This window comes from Alligator mississippiensis, chromosome 5 (genome assembly GCF_030867095.1).
Source record: "Alligator mississippiensis isolate rAllMis1 chromosome 5, rAllMis1, whole genome shotgun sequence".
Lineage (NCBI taxonomy): Eukaryota > Metazoa > Chordata > Crocodylia > Alligatoridae > Alligator > Alligator mississippiensis.
This window is the reverse complement of record NC_081828.1, coordinates 24,680,031-24,702,169: the sequence shown is the minus strand read 5'-3', so window position 1 is coordinate 24,702,169 and position 22,139 is coordinate 24,680,031. Positions and strand designations below refer to the sequence as shown.

General features: G+C 42.6%; 1 protein-coding gene and 1 long non-coding RNA gene across 9 annotated transcripts in view; one reads left to right on the top strand and one right to left on the bottom strand.

Annotated features, from left to right (window-relative positions):
* ADGRL4 (adhesion G protein-coupled receptor L4) overlaps positions 1–22,139 on the top strand; it is a 211,682-nt gene that overhangs the window by 122,396 nt on the left and 67,147 nt on the right. Inside the window, exon 2 of one of the 8 annotated variants that reach the window (XM_019489079.2) lies at positions 15,089–15,170. The exons of the other annotated variants lie outside the window; for them this stretch is intronic. Coding sequence (XP_019344624.2) covers positions 15,134–15,170 — 37 coding nt within the window. The 5' untranslated portion in view covers positions 15,089–15,133. The remainder of the gene's footprint in view (positions 1–15,088; positions 15,171–22,139) is intronic. 8 annotated transcript variants of the gene reach the window in all.
* Positions 11,062–16,478, bottom strand: LOC132250752 (uncharacterized). Its single transcript, XR_009462354.1, has 3 exons — positions 16,372–16,478; positions 16,026–16,071; positions 11,062–11,456 (listed from the first exon to the last, which is right to left on the bottom strand). It is a non-coding gene; the product is annotated as an uncharacterized LOC132250752 (long non-coding RNA).

Genomic DNA, 22,139 nt, shown 5'->3' with positions numbered 1-22,139 from the left:
TTTAGCAATGCTGGTGTTGAAGATACTAGTAGAACAGCTCTGCAGTGTTCACCTTGTGCAGATTGGATTTTAGGGTACCTCACTCACCTCGTTTCTTGTTGTGAACTCACTAAGCCTTGCTTTTCCTTTATTGTGATTTGAGGGGCAGACATACCTGCCCTTCAGCGAGGCAGTCTGCAGATTATCTGTTATCTATATTCTGTGGCACTGTTATAAAAATAATTGCCTTTGATTTGCCTGCTTTGCATTTAAGATATCCTCTCCTTTAATTATAGTAAACCATTGAATCTGTAACAGTAATGATCAAGATAATACCATAGTGCTAAGCCTTCATTGTACATATGCTGAGGTGGTGCTCATAACTTTCATCTAATGGGGCAGTGATTTGTAGCTGACTTTTACAAGCCACAACAGCTGTAGAACACATACCCACTGCTAGGGCAGATTTTCCCAAGAGCTGTGCACTGAATATTTTTGAAAAATCTGGCTCTTATTTTGTTGCCAATGTGGGAATTGAGCTGTTTTAAAAATATGGCCCAAGTTGTGGGTGCTGAGCAATTAAAATCTGGCCCTGAAGTATGTTGCTTATGTGCCATTATCTGCTAGCAGTTTTTTACTTTTGATTTATTTATTTTTAATTGCTAAGACCCTTTAATTAGGGAAGGAACTACATAGATGAGTTGGATCTGCTGGTGATAATGGCTCCTCTGCCACGAGAGAGTCGGTAATTAAATAAGTAGATAATATCCTCCTTATTGAGGAGATTAAGAAAATCATAAGGACTCTGCATTATTACAGTGTTTAACATCAGCAAATGGGGAAAAAAGAAGCATTATAGAAGTTTTATTAGCTGCATGGAGGGTTCTTTTTCTTTCTTTGAACAGCAGAATGCTGAACAATACCTAATCCCCCCTTGTTACTTATGTTTTCTTTTTAGTAGTTATAAACCTCATAAACCAGAAATGGAGGACTGACTATTAGAAAATGAGTTGACATCTTCATTCAAAACATCCTTTCAAATGGTACTGTCACATCCTGATTCTGATACAGGCCTTTTTACAAGAAGCATTTTCCTTCTCTGTTAAGGCCGACATCCCTTCATCTGCAAATTATTTCTTTAGATGCTTTATTGAATCTCTACCATAAATGTGTTTCTGTCTTTGTTGCACTCATTGCGGTGTGGAACTGAGATAACATACTACTCTCCTATCATGGTTCTGCAAAGCCTTATGCTGGCATCTCTGTTGCAAGTATATTATGTTAGGGCCACCAGATCAATAGAAGCACCCAAGCCTGTTTTCAACTTGTATTCTAGCTCATGTAGGGTTAGGACAGAGAATCAGCTGCAGTGTGCCAGATGTGTGACCTCTCTGCACAGCAACTGTAGTTGAAACATGCCTCCTCACACAGGCCCATGTCCTCAGATGGCATAAATTAGCAGAGCTGTGTTCATTTCAATGGGGATATGTACTGAACACTAGCTAAGGAACTTTCCCAGAAGCACGTTGCAGGGATTAAGTGGCTTTTCACAGGTCTTCAATGCACCAGGGTACATTTCACTCTCTGAGTTTTAAGTTAGAATTATTTACAGTCACTTTAATGGGACAACAGATGCTCTTTACCTAGTGATGAGCCAACAGCACTGAAAGAATTTGGATCTGAATTGCAGATGGCTGGTATTTGGATTTCAGTTTGATTCAAGTAGTTGGACTGCATGACTCCATATCCTATACTTTGAAAGTCTAAACTAGAGAGAAAAATCATTAATTTGGAAACTAATACTCTAAAAGACTTTTATGAAGCAATATATTTTCATAGCAGGGACAGATCAATTTAAAAGTAGTAATCACGAGCTATGTGCTGTGTGTTCACAGACTCGAAAATGTGGAGAGTAAGTCAACAGCCAGACTTAAAATTCTAGACACTGTGGCTGGCATGGAGGACAAAAGAGCCTACTACTTTAATGGAAAAATAATATAGGACAGAATTAAAATATTATGAATATGCAAGATGATCATGCTGTCAGATGTATTTAAAGATGTCATCTATACTCCCACCAGAAACCTGCTCAACCTACCTTCCCTGGCAAATGTGGTTGTAACTTCTGGAAAACTGAGATGCAAGGGGAGGTTTTAGCAGGTATTCCAGAACGAAAATAAATGTCAGTGTCTGGGATCAAAAGATAATGGTATTGCTCTACAGACCTCTAAAAAGGTCAGTTGTTTATCATCATTGCCATTGACTGGGAGCTACACTAGCTTATTCCAGTTTGAGGATCCAGTCCACTGACCTTCCCATGTTTTGGCAGAGGGAACTATTTAGGGTGAAATATTATGTTTAATTTAATATCAGTTTGCAACATTAAACAGCCATGCAGCCAGGCTTTACCTGGTGAAATTGATAATAGTGCAAGAAAGAAAAAAATAGACTATATATTTATTTGAATGCTGATATAGTTAAATGTCCCCTGCAAGTAATCGTACCTCCTAAGAAATCTCTGCAAATGAGACCAGACAGTGGCAATGGTGCAGATCTGAAAGACTAAACCATTAATCTCTTTTAAAAATCATTGATTTAATATCCCCTGCACTTTAAGTGCCTCAAACCAAATCCTCAAGTATACTGAAGCAGTGCTCAGGGCACCTAAAGGTAGATACAGATACAGAAAGAAATTGCCTTTGATTCTCTTTGGCTTCATTTACACATGCACTTAACTGTGGAGTAAACTAATTAGCTGCAGAGTAAAGACATTACCATCTGCACGCATGACCCTATTAGGCTTCAGTAAACTAAATAATGCCACCTTATGATAGGACTGTTTGGGACATTACTATCTTATAGCAGATTAATTAACTATGATTAAAGGCACGCAACCCATAGACAATAACTGCAGACATAAATTGCTCAGCCCAACCAGCAGGGGGCCAGACTCCTACCTGCCACCTACCCACATAGCTCCACACTCCCGGCACCCTAATGCCCTATCCAGCCCCTCCACCTCTGATGCCACCACCTGGAGCCCAACACTGATCCCCATCGCCCCTAGCCCTGGTGTAAATTGCTCCATTCCAGCTCAAATTACCCAGGAGTAGTTTACTCTGGCTCAACCTGCTCCAGAGTTTATGGCTTTAAATTAATTGCATATGTAGATCCACCCTTTCTGTATCACTGGTGCAAGGGATAATTTAGAACAGTGTTTTTTAACCCATAGGTCACAACCCAAAACTGGGTCACAAGAATATATGAAAGGGTCATGAACAAACTTTAAATTGATTCTCCTTTAAAAGAAAAAAATGTGGAAAACTGGGTTTTCCCTTGTAGGCTGGCAGAGTTCCAGCCTTCTTGGTGCTGCTTGGGGCCCCCCATTCCCCGCACCCCCACCCTGTCCCACACACCCACCCCCTACCCCACACACTGGAGGACTGGGGATAGGGGTGGAGGGCAGCAGGTCAGGAGTGAGGGGCACCAGTAGGGCCAGGGGGCTGTTTTCTACTTAAACTATTTACTGGGTTGGAACTGGGCATCAATGTTTACAAATGGGTCCTGGTACAAAAAAGATTGAAAACCACTGATATAGAGCACCCTTATAGCCATGCTGTTTGTACTGGTTTTAACCCCCTAGAGCAGTGGTTCTCAACCTTCCCAGAGGCCACCTCTCCACATCTTTTTGAGAACCACTGCCTTCGAGATACCATTTTCCTTACATGATGTTTTCATTATTAATCTTTATTTTTGTTACTGGCCAGGTAGGACAGCTTTTTGAGAGGGTAATAAATCTTTAATAATCTATCTTATTTTTCTTTTTGTGATGTAATAATACTAATAACAAATAAGTGGCATACATGTAAGACCTACCATATTGTCTGAATATGGAGAGTTTCATTCAAATCCATGGGTCTGATTCAATTAATTATTTTTATTTATTTTGATTTTACAAGTGGGATGGTCTGCAAAGTGGAGGAGAGAGATTCCTTTGTTTTCTCTTGACACATGCCCCTCTATCTCTTTCTATGTGCATGTGTAAGTAAAGTAGATGTACTACTATCCAAATTCCTCTGAATCTTCTCAAATACATCAGAGATCAAACCTTCAGCTAGGAAATATGGATCAATATTTGATTTATGAGGTAGTTGGATTCCATACAAGTATTTTAAAAGTTAAGCAATGACTATGGGCAAAATAGATCATGCCCTGCACAAAGCCTGATTAAAATAGTTTTCTACAGGGAATTATAGTCTCAGAAGTTTGTCTGTTTGGGGTTTTTTAATAGCTAGGAAGCAATGGACAGTTTTGAAGAACTTAGATTTGTGAGGGGAGATTCAGTTTGGGGAAATAACAGATTTGCTCCATCTTAATCTCTTAGATAATTAATTTTGCAGGTAGATTTGTTTCCTGAGATGTGGGTATTGGTTTTGGTGCTGAGATTCCCTATGTGCCTGTTTGATCACCTTTGTTTAAGGACTACTGTATATAGTGTATGTAAAACATGTTACTAAAAATTGCAAGACTTTGTCACCGATTTCTGTTCCAACTAACATTCAGGACTCAGCCATCTGCTGCCACTCCTAACAGGGGTGATATTCGAAATAGATTCTAGGTAGAGCGATGCCACGACAAGAAACCCCAGCATTTCCAAGTGTAAAAAAATGTATTGGGAGTACTGAAATAAAACTGCTGGCTTTTAATGATTTTCTGTGAAGGACACTGTATCATGGTATGATTGCCATATTAATTCCAGTTGTTGGTTAAATATTTAGTATATAAGGGAGCTAAATTATCAATGGGACTCACTAATTCTATCCAACTATTCTCATGCATATCATTTGGGACATACAAAAATCACACATTTCTACATGCAAATATTGTTGTATTGTTGTCTTCCTACTACTGATCTACCTGCTTCCCTTTGTATTATTTCTCTGTCCTGAGTGGTGCTACCAACATCTAGTAATTTAGTATCAGCTATGAATTTAATTCACAGGCTGGTCATCTCTCTTTTTGCAGTGCATTAATAACAACTGGGTTTACTACCTATTCCTGCGGTACCTCAACTGGACACCTCTTCTGAACTCAGTACAGTGCTGTTTGTTAACAAAGGGTTATAATATTTTTCAGCCATTTTCAAATCCATACAACTTAGTTCTTATCCAAAACATAAATTATTTTTTCTAATAAGAATTTTTGAATCACTATATCAAACTCTATACTGAACTCCAGATAACTACAGCAACTGTTTTCCCTCTGTCTATTAACCTGGCAATTGTCAAAAAATAAAGAAAGAAAGCATTTCCAGTTGTCTGGTATGATCTGTTCCTTGAAAATACAAGCTGTTTATTGGTCATGATTCCATTACCCTCTAAGTTTTCCCAGCTGCTCCTTAATACTTGTTTGATTATTTTACTAGGGATTGATGGTAATCTTGCCAGATGCTAATTCCCAAGATTATTATTTCTTTCTTTCTCCTTTCTTTTGAAGATTGCTAACCCATTTTGATGTTCATTCTGATTTTAAGACCAGAATGAACAATAAGATCATCAGGGGTGTTGGCTATAGCCATGTTGGTCGAAGGACATAGGCAGACAAGGTAAATCTTTGAGTAAATCTGATATCTTTTATTAGACCAACCAAAATAGTTGGAAAAATTCTTTGCTGCAAACTTTTGGGTACAAACACCCTTCTTCAGGCAGAAGAAGCATCTGCAGTTGTTTTGTGCTCTTCATGGATGGGACAGAAGCCAGATGCCAGTATACAGATCAGTGCAAGAATACAGATCAGTGAAAATGAAAACGTGTGACAGTGAGGGTCAGCAGGTCAAGAGACAATGGGTGAAAAACAGGAATGAGGGGAGGGAAATGGTGACCTGGTGATAAAATGTAGCTGGCAAATTGTAGAGAAGTTACCTGGGGTATCAGATGTTAGTCAGGTTATAATGTGCCATAAATCTAATGTCTATCTTTAGTCCATGATTTTTTGTATCCAGTAGATTGATGAAGTGAAGTTTGTAGGCTCGTCTGCAAAAGGTGTTTTGTAAATTCCCTCTGGGGATTAGAACTGAGAGATTAGAGAGAGAGTGGTTGTCCTGTGAGAAATGGGCCCACACGGGTAATTGGGTATTTTTGTCTTTGATAGATTTCTTGTGTGAACTCATTCTGGTGTGCAGTTGTTGTTTGGTTTCTCTTACATATTTTCCATCAGGGCATTTGCGCACTGGATAAGATATATTACATTTCTGGAGGTGCAGCTGTAAGATCCAGGAATGGTGATGGTTCTGTTGTGGGGTGTGATTATTGTGGGAGTGGTGGAGATGTCTTGGCAGGTTTTACGTTTTTTGTCATGGGATGGTCTAGATCCATTCAGTGTGCTATGGGCCATAGGAAGTTTGCTTCTGGTGATGAGGTTGGCAAGATTCGGTGCTTGTTTAAAAGCCAGGAAGGGTTGGTTCTGGAGGATTTTCTGTATAGGTTCTAGGGAAGGATGGTATGTTATAACTAATGGTGTGTGATTCATGGGGATTTTCTTTTTGTACTGGAGCAATTTTACACATGGTATCTGAGTGGCTCTTTCAAAAGTGCAATCATCTCTCTGGAGAAGTGTCCTTCTTGAGTGAAAGCCCTTTTGAGCGTTGTGAGGTGACGCTCACAAGTGCTCTCCTCAGTGCAAATTTGGTGGTATCGGAGAGCTTGGCTGTATATTACAGCTTTCTTGGCATGCTAAGATCATTTACTCTTACCTCCTATATAAGTCACAAGCTATTGCATTTCACCTAGGTTCCAATGAATTGTGTTTGGCTAAAGCATATCTTGCAGAAAGAGACATGATCTTGATTTAAAGATACCAGGATTAATGTATTCCTCTCTTCCCTCAGCAGTTTGTTCAAGTGATTAATCACCATCACTGTTAAAAATTTGGACCGTATTTCTAATTTGATTTTGTCTGACTTGAACTTCCAGCAATTAGTTCTTGTTATTCCTTTCTCCCCTAGATTAAGGAGCACTTAACTGTCTCATATATTCTCCCCATTCAAGTACATATACACTGAAATCATGTCACCCCTCCATCTTCTTTTTGTTAAGCTGATCTTGTTGAGATTCTAAAACATTTTCTCCAGATCTTCAATAATTTCTATAGATCTTTTTTATACCTGCTCCAGTGTTTATCATCTCATTTAAAATGTGGCTAATAAAAAAGTGTAGTATTCTCATATAATTTTCATTGTCGTTGTTTACAGTGTTAAAATATCTCTCACTTTCTGCTTATTGCTCCCATGGCTATACATCCAAGGATCACATTATTATTTTTTGCAACAGCATTTAAGGGGGAGCTTTTGGTAAGTTGCTTGTTCACTGTGACCCCTTTTCAGAGTCACTGCTTTTCAGGATAGTCTTGCATTCTGTGTGTGTTGCCTGTATTTTACATTTGCACTTTACACTTGACTTTACTAAATATATCTTGTTTGTATATGCCTCTTATTGCATTGGCCACATAACTTGTTAGCACCTGCCTAATCTCTGTCTCCCTCAACACATGCAGATAAAGGTGCAATTGGATCTAATGTTTAATCCATGCAATTGCACCTCCTGCCATGCCACACATGCATGACAGGAGGTCTGATTGTGGAATCACTCATTAGCAGGGATCTGGGTTTTCCCTTTCCCACGGGAAAATGGATAAAAATGGAGATTTCCTCTTTTACCCAAGAAAAGCAAACAAAGAAACAAATGGATTTTGCCCTTTTGCAAAAAGCTCTCTGCAGGCTGACAGTTCCAGCCTGCAAGGGACAGGAGGAGGGTGGTCAGGTAAGGGGTACTATGAGCATGTATGTGTACATGGCCTCCAGGCAGCCTGGAGAGCAGCTCCAACATGTAAATCTTGTGGGGGGGGGGGATTGAGGCCCCCATAGGGAGGGAGGAAGTTAGGCAGGGCTGGGGGTGGGGCTGCTGGCCAGCCAGCAGTGCTGGGAGTTGGGGTCCAGGGCCAGAATGCACAGTCATAGGGCCCTGGCAGGGAGCAGGACAGTGCTGCAGGCAGCTTGCCCGGAGAGTGCAGGGTGGGGGGGACTAGCTCCCTGCCACTGCATGCACTCCCAGGGTGGCAGGAGGGACCTGTACGCCGCCAATCTGTGCATGGGGTAGAAGTGGGTGGCCTGCTGCGGGCTCCCCACTCTGCTGCCCTCCCCTGGAGCCTCCATAGCCCAGGTAGAACCTAGCATGGCAGGGCAGAACAGGGCCAGGCAGGGAAGCTCCTTGCCGCTGTGAGCCCCACATTGCCCAGGTGAAGCACCCCTGCCCAGCCGGCAGCAGCAGGGGCAGTGGCATGGGGTTGTGCGCCTCAATGCTGAGGGGTGGGCAGAGGGTGCATTGCCAGGGCAGCACAGAGCTCACAGCAGCAAAGAGCTTCCCCGCTCTGCCCTGCCACACCAGATCCCACTCACTGGGCTTCAGAAGCCCTGGGGGAAGGCAGCAGGGTGAGGAGCCTGACCCCATAGTGGGCAGCCTGCCCCTGTCCCCACCCCTGCCCCATGCACAGATCTAGGAGGGTCAGATCCCGCTGCTTCCCCCAGGAGTGCATGTAGAGGCATGGAGCTGGCCCCAGCCCCTGCCTGAGCCCACAGCAGTCAGACTGCAGCTGCCCCACCACGGGCTGCACTCTGACTGTGTTGTCTCCAAAAGACAGTGTGAGTTCGTGCCCGGTGCGCTTTTGCCAATAAACACACAGGGGTGGAGGATTCAACTTAATCTTTATTGTTTCAAGTCTGCACAGAGAGGGGTGCTTGGCAATCGTTTGCAAAGCAAGCACCACCGGTTTCTACCTTTGGGTACCTTTTATACATATGTTTGCAAGTGTATCGCTCAGTGATTGCTTACAAGCCACTGACATAAGACGTTCTCTACTGAGCATGCCTCTATACCTATGTTTTAGCCATGTAATTCATTTGCATACATATATGTTTCATTAACATACTTTTGCTCTGCCCAGGGGTGTGATTTTTAGCATTATAATGAGACCTTTTTCTGAACTTCTTGCTATCTTACAAGTGTCAGGGAGACATTATCCTGCTGGTGTTAGGGAGGCATTCCAGGAATCCTCCGCATCCCACACACTGTGCTCTGCAAGCATCTCTTAACACACACATACCACACCCCTCCCAGCACCAGTAAGTTGCCTTCAGTATTCAGTTAGCTATAGTTTGCAAAAGCTAGATATACCATAAAAAAGATTACATAAAAAGATTACATCAACTGTGCTACCCGCAGGAGAGGGAAAGCTGGGCCCTGCGCTCCACACTGCTGCAGCAGCCTCTGCCTCCCGCAGGCAGCAGCTGGGGCTTGGGTGCTGCTGTGGGAGCAGGGGGCTGTCGACACAGGTCCCTGGCAGCTGGGGACCACCTCCAGCAGGGATGAGGGGCAGGGGCTGTGGGTGGGGGGCAAGGGGAACCTGCAGGGCCAGAGGGCTGTGGGAGGGAAGTGAGGAGCACCAGCAGGGCTGGGGAGGGCTGTGGAGGACAGGTGAGGGACACCAGAAGGGCTGGGGGATTGAGGGGTGCTAGGGAGCTGCAGGGATAATGAGGGGCCCCAGCAGGGCCAGGGGGCTGTGAAGGGGAGTGAGAAGCATCAGCAGAGCTAATGGGTTGGGAGGGGGGGGGAGTGAGGGGCATCAGCAGGGCCGGTGGGGGGGGCTATGAGGAGGGCACCAGGAGATCTGGAAGGCTATGGCTTAGCAGTGAATGAGTGACCTGCATTTTGTGAGCTAGTGGGGTGGGGGGGAGCTCTTATTTTCTATTATAAAAAACCCAAACTCAAATACCAAAATGTATAGGTATTTAGAATGTATTTTATTATAGTGATTAAGGCTTCCAAATTGCTTTAAAATTGTAAATATATCAATAAAACCTTGTGTTCAATTGATACCTATATATATAGTGGTGTTTCATATTAATCATAGATTTGGGGGGGTTTATCAGAGAATCTGTGATTTTTTTTTTTGAGCCCACCCCAGGTTTTCTCTGAACTAGCAAGAAGCAAGATGCTGCAGCTGGGAACCCCTCCTTCATATATGCTGATGATCTATGCATCACATCACAAGAGAAGGAATTTGCCATTGTTGAGAACAGACTAACAACCTCTCAGGTTACTACAATAAGAATCAGCTTCACGCAAACCCAGCTAAGAGGCAGGTCTCAGCTTTTCACCTACACCATAGAGAAGCCAAGTGGAAATTAAGCATAACCTGAGTAAGAATCCCACTGACTAATCACCCAAACCCTGTGTACTTGGAGGTTACATTGTACCAAATGCTTACCTTCAAAGTACATGTAGATAAGACGAAAGGGAAAGTCAGTGTCCACAGCAGCATACTTCGAAAGCTGATCACCTCAAAATGGGGAGCAAACCCAACTACATTATGATCCATTGCTATTGCCTTGTATTACCCCACTGCAGAGTGTTCATGTCCAGTATGGGAACAATCAGTTCATTCCAAGAAACTAGCCCAATTCTAAACAACAGCCATCGTGAAATAATGGATGTATAAAGCCAATACTAAAGGATAGCATGTACTTAGTAACTGGCATTATACCACCTAATATCAGAAGAAAGGTAGTAAGCCAAAAAGAAAGATCAAGGCAGATGGAAAGCCCCAGGCATCCACTGTATGGTCACACAGAAATAATGAAACGAATTAAACCTCAAAAGAGTTTTGTGGCCAGCATTGTGAACACAATGGCTGACAGGGCAAGACTGAGATTATAGAAGGAAAGATTGTGCGTGATCAAGTGCTCTGAAATGAACCTGAAACCCCAGAAGGACCTTTCCAGATGGACTGATCTAGACTGGCCAATATGGCGATGCCTGAAATCACCTGCACACACAATGGTTCTGCTAGGATTTGGCCGGTGTCATAGCAGAACCATTGGCACTCGCTCATGGCACTCAGGTCACGTCCCGGAGGACTGGAAAAGTGCCAATGTGGTCCCTATTTTCAAGAAGGGGAGGAAGGAGGATCCAAGTAATTATAGGCCAGCCAGTCTCACCATTATTACATGGCTTCACTTCTTGTGGACCTTTGACCATTTTTTTTATCTCATCCATATCCCGTTCAAACGCGCTTTTATGGGTCTGCAGTCTTTGCATTGGTACAGTGGTTCACCCACCCAAAATAACTTACAGGGCTGCTTCCTCATCCAGTTGTCACACAAGCTAAGGTGTCACATAGAAGTGTCACACGATGACAGCTTTAAACAGTGTTTTACTGTTTACTACCTACCTGCTTTTCCCACTTTAAAAGGGGCTAGTAGCCCCTTTTAAACGCACATTTTTTTCCCCTGATGCCATCTCTTCTCACTTTTCTCCAGCTCTCCTGTTTGTATCTCTTGTGCCAGTCTTTGTTCTTTAAGTCTTTAAGCCACATTCATGAAAGAGCTGTAATGGGTTTCATTTTGTGTGTCATGAAGGATTTTCCTGTGAAAACAATGCTATATTGAAATTAGGTGATGGCTGACTTGAAAGAATTGTGAGGACACTCTGTCCATACTACAAGAATCTCAGTCCAATTCTTGGAAGAAAACAACATTAGCTCACACAGGAGATTCTGGTTTCTTGCTGTGCTGCTTGCCATATGCTTGAGAGAGTAACAGAAAGTCATACTTCCTATATTGGCAAGCAAACATTCAGAAAAGCAGATGTTGTCACTTCCACCCACTGGAATCAGGCTGCCAAATCAGTTAATATCTTCTGCCTATTCAGACTAGTCACTTAGGAAGCTACTGATAATATAACTTTGAGGTTTATGCTCCCACTTATCTGGTTCTTGAATCACTTTGACAATAATGCTAAGCAAATTTTAAACTAGATACACTTCAGAGATTTTAAACTTCGATCATCCTCCAGAATCAATGGACTATTAGAGAGAGAGTGGGTATGTCTCTACATGTTCATTGATGAGCTGTAACTATGGCACATAGTTTTTTGTACCTGTAGTAACAGGTACTAACTTAATTTGCTGTAATTGGCACTACTGTGCAGTAGCGCTGGTGTGCCCTATTTTGTGACACGAATACACAGTAGACATTCTATTGCATGTTAGCATGTGAGCATGGTTTTTGCCTGCCATGCTGATGAGCAGGAGAATTCATTTATTGTCCATTTAGTGTCTTGTGTAGACGTGCACAGTACATGAGAATCATAGAAAAGTTGGACTGGAATGGACTCAAGAGTCCCATGCCACACTGAAGGCAGGATCATCCCTGTGTAAATGTTTGTCTAACGTGTTCTTAAAAGCTCTGGGAACACCTCACACACATAACTACCTGGCATAGTGACTGAAACATCAAAAACACCCTTTAACCACCCACAGATAAAGCAGGAGGACAAAGGTACTACTTGTGTCCTGCCTCTGCAAGGACAGGAGGTAGTTTGTTAAAATGTTGATAAAAGTGTATGATCCAAGGATTTGGGAACAGTTTTGAAATCATAATTCCAGAGTTTAAATGGTGGAGGCTAAATTATTGCCTATCAGTTCTGAAATATCAGGTTCTGCAAAAGATATTTTAAAACCTAAAGTAGTACCAGAAATGTTCTAGAATCTATCGCTATCTTAATGTTTAAGATATATAGCTATATAGATATATAGATACTAATATCTCATTACTTTGTATTTAGTAAGGCAGTGTGAGGCAGCCATGGTAAACATAAAAGCACTTTACCATGTTAATCAGCTATTATATCTTACTGCTTTGAGGTAGGTAAACATTAATGTATCTGCTATACAGATGGATACATTTAAGCGCAGAGTTTTCATTCCCAGGTGTCTAAATGTAAGCATTACATCTATATTTGCACTTCAGTGGGAACAGCAGGTTCTCAGCAGCTCTTAAAAATCAGCCTCCTGGTATTTAAGCAGCCAAATATGACCTATTCCTTTTATTTCTGTAGCAAAATCTTTTTCTTTTTTTTTTCAATCATTGAATGAAATATATAAATAATCTTTGGAGCAGAAACTGGGACCAGGCCCCCAGGCAAGTATTGTCTACAAGGCTAGAGAGTTAGGCTTACCTTCTTTCTCACCCCCTCTGGCTAAAAGGAACTTAAATACTTTTCTGCGAACTGAATTAGTTTTAACAAGAGGAATTAAGTGTGCACCAACTCTAGAATAGCCAGTAGGTGGGTAGTTAGGGCAGTCTCCTACCCAGTGTGAGATACAATTTTTTTATATCCATCATGCAGAATAGGGAATTGAACCACACTTTCCCACATCATGGGCAAGTGTGCTAATCACCAGCTTACTCTGTAAATGTTGAGGAACCACTATAGCCTCTTCCTTCTTCTGTGCTTTTTTAAATAAGTGTCTGCTATCGTTGTGTTATATGTATGGCCTGATCCTGTAGCTGTGTAGTAGGCATGAAGCATGCTGATAGAATTGGGCTCCATTAAGAAACATGTGGAGTTAGATTTTATTCCATCTATTTGGTATCTAAGGGGACTGGCATCTTGGCACTTCTCTGCAATTCCATTCTACCTTTTTTAGGTCTCTGCAAAATCCATTAATTGCATCTACTTTTGTAACATATCATCTCACCCTTCAGACTGAGTCACAAACAGCAGTGAGGGGGATGACTCAACCACTTTTTGCATTAAGAGTTTTTCAGGGAATCAAGGCATGTGCCATAGGATCATGCTGATGTACCTATCTCCCCTTACACACCTAATAGGTGGAATAGCATCTAGTTCACAGATCCTGTTGGAGCTTAGTGCAAGACAGGGACGAAACTGGTCATCATTAACAAGACTGATGGGATTCTAGGCATGTGCCGAAGCAGAACTTTATGCATCTAGGAAGTCACAGTGAAAATTTTGTCATGAATATGAGGCTTGTTTCCTAGGACTTAGGCATGAGTTATGAAGCATGTTTCTTAGGACTTAGGTAATTACCACACTCCAGCAGACTCCAGAGTCTTGTGTATCAGTGTCCCCACACTGAAAAACGGAGGCAGGGGCGCTTTAGTTAAAGTGCCCCTACCACCATTTTTCAGCATGGGAATACTGATACACGGGATGCTCCAGGGGCTTTAATTAAAGCACCCCCTCTCCCTCCTGGGCACATGTATAAACATCCCTAAATTCTAAATTCTGCAAAAGTCTGACTTGTACCTAAATCCTTTTGCGGATTTCAGTCTAAATCAGCAATGCCTAGTGGTCAAGAAGGAAATGCTGTGCCTCCTACCCGTGCATTAACATGCTTTAGTTAATATGCATTAAATCTTGTGAAGTACTAGGAAAATGTGTGTTAGCCTGTCTTAATGTGTATTAACCAAAGAGCAATGTTTTTAAGTGATGCTTAATGCACACTTGCCTGTTTTAATGAGCGTTATCTAACTAGCATGGGTTTTTTTAGTGTCACTGTAATGCTAATTAGAATAGGCTAATGCACATTAAATCATACGTGTAGAGGCACCCACTACTGAGTCCCAAACTAGTACCCTACCACTGGATGGTCTTGCCTCTATTTATTAATATTCTTCATACACTGTACTTCAGTAAAAAGTGTGGAACTGTGGTAACTTGTAAAATGGAGTATGTGGCCTTTAAGGTACTTAGTGTGCATGTTAAGAAGCAACTACTCTACTGTTTCTGTCATTTAAAAAATATTCATAGGAGTTAATTGTTATGTCAGGAAATGCTGTTATCTTTTTTGTTCTTTCTTCTTATTTGTTGGGTGGTGGTTGAGTTGTTTTTCTGTAGTGATATAAGGCTTCTTTCAATGGCATTTCTTTAGGCAGTCATGTACAATGTATTAAATATTTTTAATACAGGACTGACAGCTAAGTCCCCAGTTAATTCAAATATTTTCTATGTTAATATGCAGAAAAACAATGGATCTAATCCCCAGCTGATATAAATTGGCATAATATCTTGCTGCTCATTGGAGCTATACTTTTTAATGCCACATGGGAATCCAACCCACAATCTAATCACTGCAAAGATTTTGGGAGGGGAAAAGATTCTTACCAAATACATTGAAATATATAATTTTGCATTTCAAAGATAAAACACAGAAACCAATATGTCATCAAACTATCTCATTCTCTTCCAAGTTTGAGACTGAATTGACAAGAGATCAGCCATTGGCAGGAGAACAAATGAAACATATTGAAGAGCCAATTTGCCTGTTTGGAGGTAGGCAGATGTGTCAGTTTTACATCTGTTGATGCAAAGAGATGGTTGTTGAGCTCCCATCCCTCACCTTTTTAAGCATACTACATTGACTGAAGATGTAATTATTAGTTAATTGAATAATCCTCTATTCAATGGCAGTGTGTATAAATACTATGCATTTTGTTCATCCAAGGGTCTTTTTATCTCTGTGTTTTGGTTCTCTTTGCTACATTTCATTGTGGCAGTTTATGATTTTACATCGTATTCTCCATACCTGACATACAACTGTTCCCAATTCCAGTTGAATTGTTTGTAACATATGTGCCAGATGCCAATTCAGTACCTCTTTCTGCCACCCTACTAGTAAATGTGGATGTGGAAGAAAGAGAAATAGGTTTGTTGCTGGCAGTCTGCTTCTAGCCAGGTGCATGCATCTCTGCAATGCAGAGCAAAAAGGAACAACAAGGAAAATCTTTTCCATCTTTTCAAATAAAGTTAGACAGGTGGTAACCTCAGATAGTTAAGTTCTCTGTGGCACACAGAAAAATATGAGCTAGGTCTGTCAGATATTAGTCAGACTGACCTAGAAGTCAGAATGTTGCAGTGGTTGAAGGAATACTTAGCAATAATAAAATTTAATAAGTCTCTGACTATGGCTTTCCCAGATATCAGTTACTGAGGCTTATTATACATCAGATTGCTTTAAGAAAGAATTTTTAAAAATAGATTAATAGAATAATTCTTTAATTCTGTATTTTTATTGCTTTGAAAGAATTATTCTGTATGGGAAATTCAGGATATGTGTACATGTGTGTGTGAGAGAGAGAAATAAAAAACAAAATAATATTCAGAACAGCAAAAAGGGAATGGCAGTACCTTGGTTACCAGGAGCAGTATTGCCAACATACATTCCCAAGTTAAGCTGTAAAGAAAAAAAAAACCCCAAATTAGATATTAATAATGTGCATAGATTTTTCTTTACTTGTTAGGATTGCTTCTATTTGCCTTTTTATTTGTAAGACTTTTCTTAGCCATGGAGACTAGATGCTTATTTTTTAAGAAGCTGTCATGTAGTCAGATCATTCCAGGAGTTTGAACTTTAGGAAAAAACAAATATTGTGAAACGCTTCATATTATGACATTTAAGCATTTTTTATAGTAATCTCTAGGTACCTATCGATAGTTAAAAATTGCAAAGAATTCTCAAAGCACCATCCCCTACCTTTCTTTTTGTTGTTAGAATTGCCTTATATCCAGTGCTGTCTGGAGTGGTATATGCTTAGAGAAGTTTCAGCGATGAACTCTTCCTTTACCCAACAGATTAACAGTCTACTCCAAGGTTGTGCATGACTCAATACCAATAAATCTACTAAAAATTAATAAAACCCAAGGAGACAGAAATTAGTGATGGACAAACCTTGGCTGTGCTTGTGCAAGTCCAAGGAAACTGGGACAGTGACATGGGTCTTCAAAAGGAGTTCAGAAAGCAGAGATGCCTATAAATTCCCAGGAGCTTCAACAGAATGCCCCATGCTCAATTGAATTCAGAGAGTCCACAGGTTTGAGGTTCTACTTTCAGCTTCTTTTGTGAATAGGGCTCAAATTATTCAAAGCTAGGCACAAAAGTTATACTTATCATGCATTCAGCATTCAGCATGCACAAAGTGTTTTACAGCTATAACAGAATAAACATTCACAGCACATAAATTGTTTTTAAAGTGGTGGATCTGACTTTAAGGTAACTCTGGATGGATGTGGTATCAGATTAAAGTACTTTAGATTTGAGTGCTTTATCAAACATCTGTACCACATCCCACCCTGAGTCAAGGTAGGTCGCATTCCCCCAGCATTCCAGGGACCCCTTGCTGGGCAGCTTGCTAGCCTTAGCCAGTGCTTGTCTCTTCCAGGTGAACACTAGCCATGGCCTGCCCCCATGTTGTCATACAGAGGAGGCAGAAAAGGCTTTGCTTCCTCTGCACAACCAGGCAGGGGGTGGGGGAACGGAGCCCCAGTGCCATACAGGTAGCCCCAGATTGCTGGGTCGAGTGTTGGGCTGGGCTGGGTTTGTATAGCAGAGGGGCTCCCACCCCCAGTTTCTGGCATGGCCAAAAGCTAGCCTAACCAGTCTCATGCTACAGAGGCTGGCTGCAGCTGTTCAAAAGCTGGGGCAGAGGGAGAAAGCCCCTCTGCCATACGGATCCAACCCAGGCCCCCAAAGACCCGACCTAGCAGTCTACGGGATGTGTAGCACAGGGGTTCCGTCCCCTCCTGTCCTCCCCCTGAGCCACTGCTGACAGCTGCCAGCTGGCAGGGGGCAGAGCTTGGGCGAGGGGCCACTCTGGCAGCCTCCTGAGAGGTGTGCAGGAGTGTGCCCTGCCTGCTGGCCTTGGCCATTGCAGGGAAGCTCCGATCCCCTGCCAGCAAACAGTGAATATCTTCTCAGTTCAGTCTCACTCTAATTTATAACACTTTAAATCAGGGGTAGGCAAAACATGGCCTGTGGGCTGGATTCAGCCCACCAACCCATTCTATTCAGCCTGCAGGACCCCTAAAAAATATAGAAAATTAATATTTATCTGCTCCTGGCTGCCTGTCAAAGATGACAGAAGGCAGGGGCAGTAGGATCCAGGGGAAGCTGGCAGAATTCAGCAGCCCAGAAGCAAGGCCCATCTAGCCCCCTCCCAGGGGTTATATGCTATAGTCTGTTTGGGATTAAATAAGAACTTCCTGTTGTGTTTGCAATAGGAAGCTAGAGAGCATAGAAAGTCATCTCTCTGCTGGGAAGGCTTTTTGAATGAATAGGGTACTTTGACTCTAGGGTCTTTGGGAATAGTTGCATTCGTCTGTGGGGGCGGAGCACCTGTCAAGGGGTGGGGCTACCCATGCAGTCCTTGACAGCTTGCCAAAACATGATAAGTGGCCCTCCATCTGAAATAATTGCCCGCCCCTGCTTTAAACAAAGCACAATTGTAAGAGTGCTTCCACCAGGGGTTTTTTGAGCATCTGTATTTAGCCTAAAAGGCCACATGCTTCTCCTTTGCCCTTCTTCTTTCAGCTAAAGAGTTGTTTGTGGAAAACCTTTTGAAGGAAACCTAGAATGTTTCATTTCTATTATAAATACTATTGATTGATTGTTTTACCGGAATAGTAGTGTAAATAAGGAGCGAGGGGTGTGAGCACCATCCTCAGATGCTGCCCAAAGGGGGAAGCACAGAAATAACAGCTGTTGGGCTGCTGACCAAGCTGCCACTACCAGCCAGGGTGCATAACTGCCCAGTAAAAGCTCCAAAAGACAGCACTCATGCTAAGGAGCTCATACTTGACACGGACAAGGTAGAAGAAAGGAATTTTGCAGAAAGGGAACCAAGGCACTGACTGATTTGTTCAATGTCACACTAAAAGTCTGTGGCAGTGTCAGCAGAAAATGCTGAAATCAGAAAATGCTCAAAATCTTAATCCCATGCTCAAGTCATTTTTCTTCTCTTCCATCCCAGTCAGCCTCTGTGTTTGGGTGTTATAGGTGGAGTGCTTATTGTGCCCAGTATAATCTGCTGAATGGCAAGTAGGCCAGAGAAGCTGAGTAGTTTTCTCTGGCTCCAGAGTTTTATCCCTACTCCTGGACTATGAGCTGTAAAAGGCTAGCTAATCATTCAGGCTGGCAAATCAAAGACACCTAGACACAATGCTAGCCATCTCTCTCCCTTGTTCTCCACTGGCTACAGAAACAGTCATGTCTCAACCAGGTTAGCCCTGGGGGCTGTTAGGCTTGGGAGGACCTTTGACAGTTTTGATTATACTGAGCTCCATTCCAAACTATCTAGTTGATTTACACAAGCATATCGCACTCCCTAGGCTACCCCAATCACCATTCAAAAGCCAACATTTGGCAGCATTCATTTCACACTGCTCTCGGAAACACTACAGCTCTCCCCTGTATCTGTGGTAACTGTTCACTAGCTGATGGCAAATGCTGAATTTTTAAATGGTGTCCTACATCACTTCACATAATTATTGCCAAAGTGATCATGTACTGAGATAAGCCTGGAGTCGACAAGTAGACTTATCCACCTTCAGAGTTCAGATAACAGGCTTGCTGTTTTGGAATTCAAAAGTAGTCCACTGTGTCAGGAAGGATTTCAATAGAAAATTAAATGGGTTTGCATATTGCTCTGCATGACAGATTTTTATGTTAGCCTTCAAGGTCTGCATGATCTAACCAAGCATGTAGAAGCCAGGTATATATTTCTGAGTGCTGTAATATTTGCTTTTATTGTGAAGAACCCTGAAATTGAAGCAATGAAATATAACAGTTACCCAAAATTATAATTTTAATGTATTCACTTTTGATGAGTTTATAATATGGTAAGGGCTATTTTTTGATGGTTTTTGTTAACAGTTTTTTGGGTATGTTTCTCAATTAGCTTTCCACTCAGAAGGAATTTACTCTCTGGCTATCTTTTTCCCTGAGGAAAAGGAATGTAGACAAGAAAGATGACTCTGCAATTATCTCTTGACTGGAAGTAACTGCAGCAGAAACTGTGTTCATTTTTTTCTTTCTCTTTCTGATAAAATGCAATTAGTACTCTGCTTACCTCTTTTTGCGAGATGTTTCCAGACAACATTATTGTTAAGCAACATATGCTGCCACTGCAGCCGTCCTTTAAATATGCAGTTGAGACAGTCAGCTCTGTTCCAGTGACAGAAAACATCAAAGCAACAAAACAGTATTTTATCTGATGAGGGTAACAATATCTCCGCTAATAAAATGGCTCTCATCCCTACCCACGGCATAGATAAGGAAGCTAAGGACCTTTGGATACCCTTTGTTGGTGTGCCAAGTTGCAATTATCCTATGACAGGGCCCTTCTGGATTTTGACTGATGAAACATTTTGGAAGAAAGGGCTTAAATAAAGGAATTTCACTGGATTTTGAAATGACACCGCAAACACCATAGTTGGCAAAAACAAAAACATTTTAAGTATAACTAGGAAAATGTGGCCTCATTTAATCTGCCTGTGATGTCCTTGACTCATTCACTTCTTTGCATACTATCTCGAATGTAAACAACTTGAATTCTAAGGCACTGTACTGACCTTTTTTGGCACTTAGATCAAGTAATGTCTGCAACAAAGATGAGAAACTTTCAGGACTTCAGTGACTTGCCAAACTAGGTTATATTTAAACATAACACAAGAATGCAGCCGTTAGCTAAAACAGGCATAAATGAGGCACTGAAGAAATACGCAGCTCCTCAAGAGAAAAATGGGCTAAGTACAGACATTCAAAAAGCCCAAGGCAGATCCAATCTAGGTGGATTTCTCTAAACTGCATAGATTAGATTGTGAGCAAACAGAACTTGCGTTTACTTTTTGTTTGGAGGAGATGGGCATTTGCTTGCAGTGGCCAGACTCCCACATACATCCCAGCCTGCCAGATATTGCTGAGGGCAGCCAAGCCTAGCCAAGTACAGTCATCCCTGATTAACTGCCCACCAAACACCCCCAACTGCCTGCTGTCAGCCACGGAGAGTGGGGAGCCAGCACAGAATCTGTCCCCAGCTGTGCTGCGGCAGGAGAAGGGGACCAGGGAAAGCAGAGGCCCCTGTGGCTGGAGCTTTTCCCCCACCATTTTCCCTGCCTGGCTGGGCTGGCCAGCCAGCCTCCCCCCCACCCAAGTTGCTGCCTCTGAATGGCGAGGCAGTGGGAAGGATGGGACAGAGGTCCCTGCCACGGCCCCAGCCCTCACCCGAGCTGGGGTCTGCCCAGCTAGGGGTCCCACAGAGTGGGGGCTTTTCCTCCAATGCTGTACCTGCCTGGCTGGTCAGCCCATTCATGCAGGCACAGTGGTGAAGGAAAAGCCCATGCTGCAGTGCCCCACCAGCTGGGCACACCCCAGCTCAGGGGGCCAGAGATAGGGCCATGGCAGGGTGCTCTTTTCTTCCGCTGCTGCTCAGATGCATTGACTCATGGGAAGGGAGGAGGTGGTGGGGTGGGGTGGTATAGCTTAGCCGGGTGGGGACAGCACTAAGGGAAAACCCCATGCTGTGCGGCCCCTCCCCAGCTGAACAGACCCCGGCTCAAGAGAGGGGCTGAGAGCTCACCTGGCTGATGGGCATAAGTAGGACACAGGGCTGCGAACCACAGGCTTTGCTGCCTCCACTCTGTGACAGCCCAGGGGTGGGGTCAGCCCAGCTCATCCAGAGCAGAAGAGTGCCAGCAGAGGGTAGCCTACCTGCCCTGTGAGGGGGGGATTAGCAAAGGCTGCAAAGCACCCTGGGATGCCAGGAAACTGCAACCTAATTTGAGTTGGAGGTGACCTGGAACAGAACTTCTATAGACTGGGCTAATGTAAACTGATTAAATCTGATACTATATCCGTCCAGGTCTATTTTAAACCAGGTTCTGCGATTTTTAAACCAGTCTGCCTGCACAAAACGTATATTCTGTTACAGGTTTACACTGGTTTCCCATCACTTATACCAGTTTATGTGTAATTTCTGTACCTAGCCATGATTACCTTGCAGTTTGAAGATGACCTAAAGTTGGCTAACTTTGACATATTTTTTCTTCTTTACTGAGTCTTACCATAGGAAATAATGGTGAGATTTTTTGGTTGCACATCTTGGAACTGGCAGCCCCGCCCATCCCCTCCCCTCCCCTCGCTCTCCAGGTACTATGGTAACTTTAAATCTGGAAAGCTCTGGGGATTGGAGAGTCTCTGGGCATAATTTGGGAAATATGTACACATGCAGTGCTGGGCAGATACCCACACTAACTCTGAGTTAGCTGCAAATTCACAAGTATAGCTGTGTCTGTGCACTCCTCTGCCTGAGTTAATTAGGGCTAATTAGTCTGAGTGAAACATTGTTCTGATGCAGCTATATAATCTAGGACCCATGCTAGTATGGCATACACTACGCTTCACAGACCTACTCTGGGTACCAGAAGACAGTCTCTGGAGAAGGATTTTTATCTCAAGATTGTGCAGAC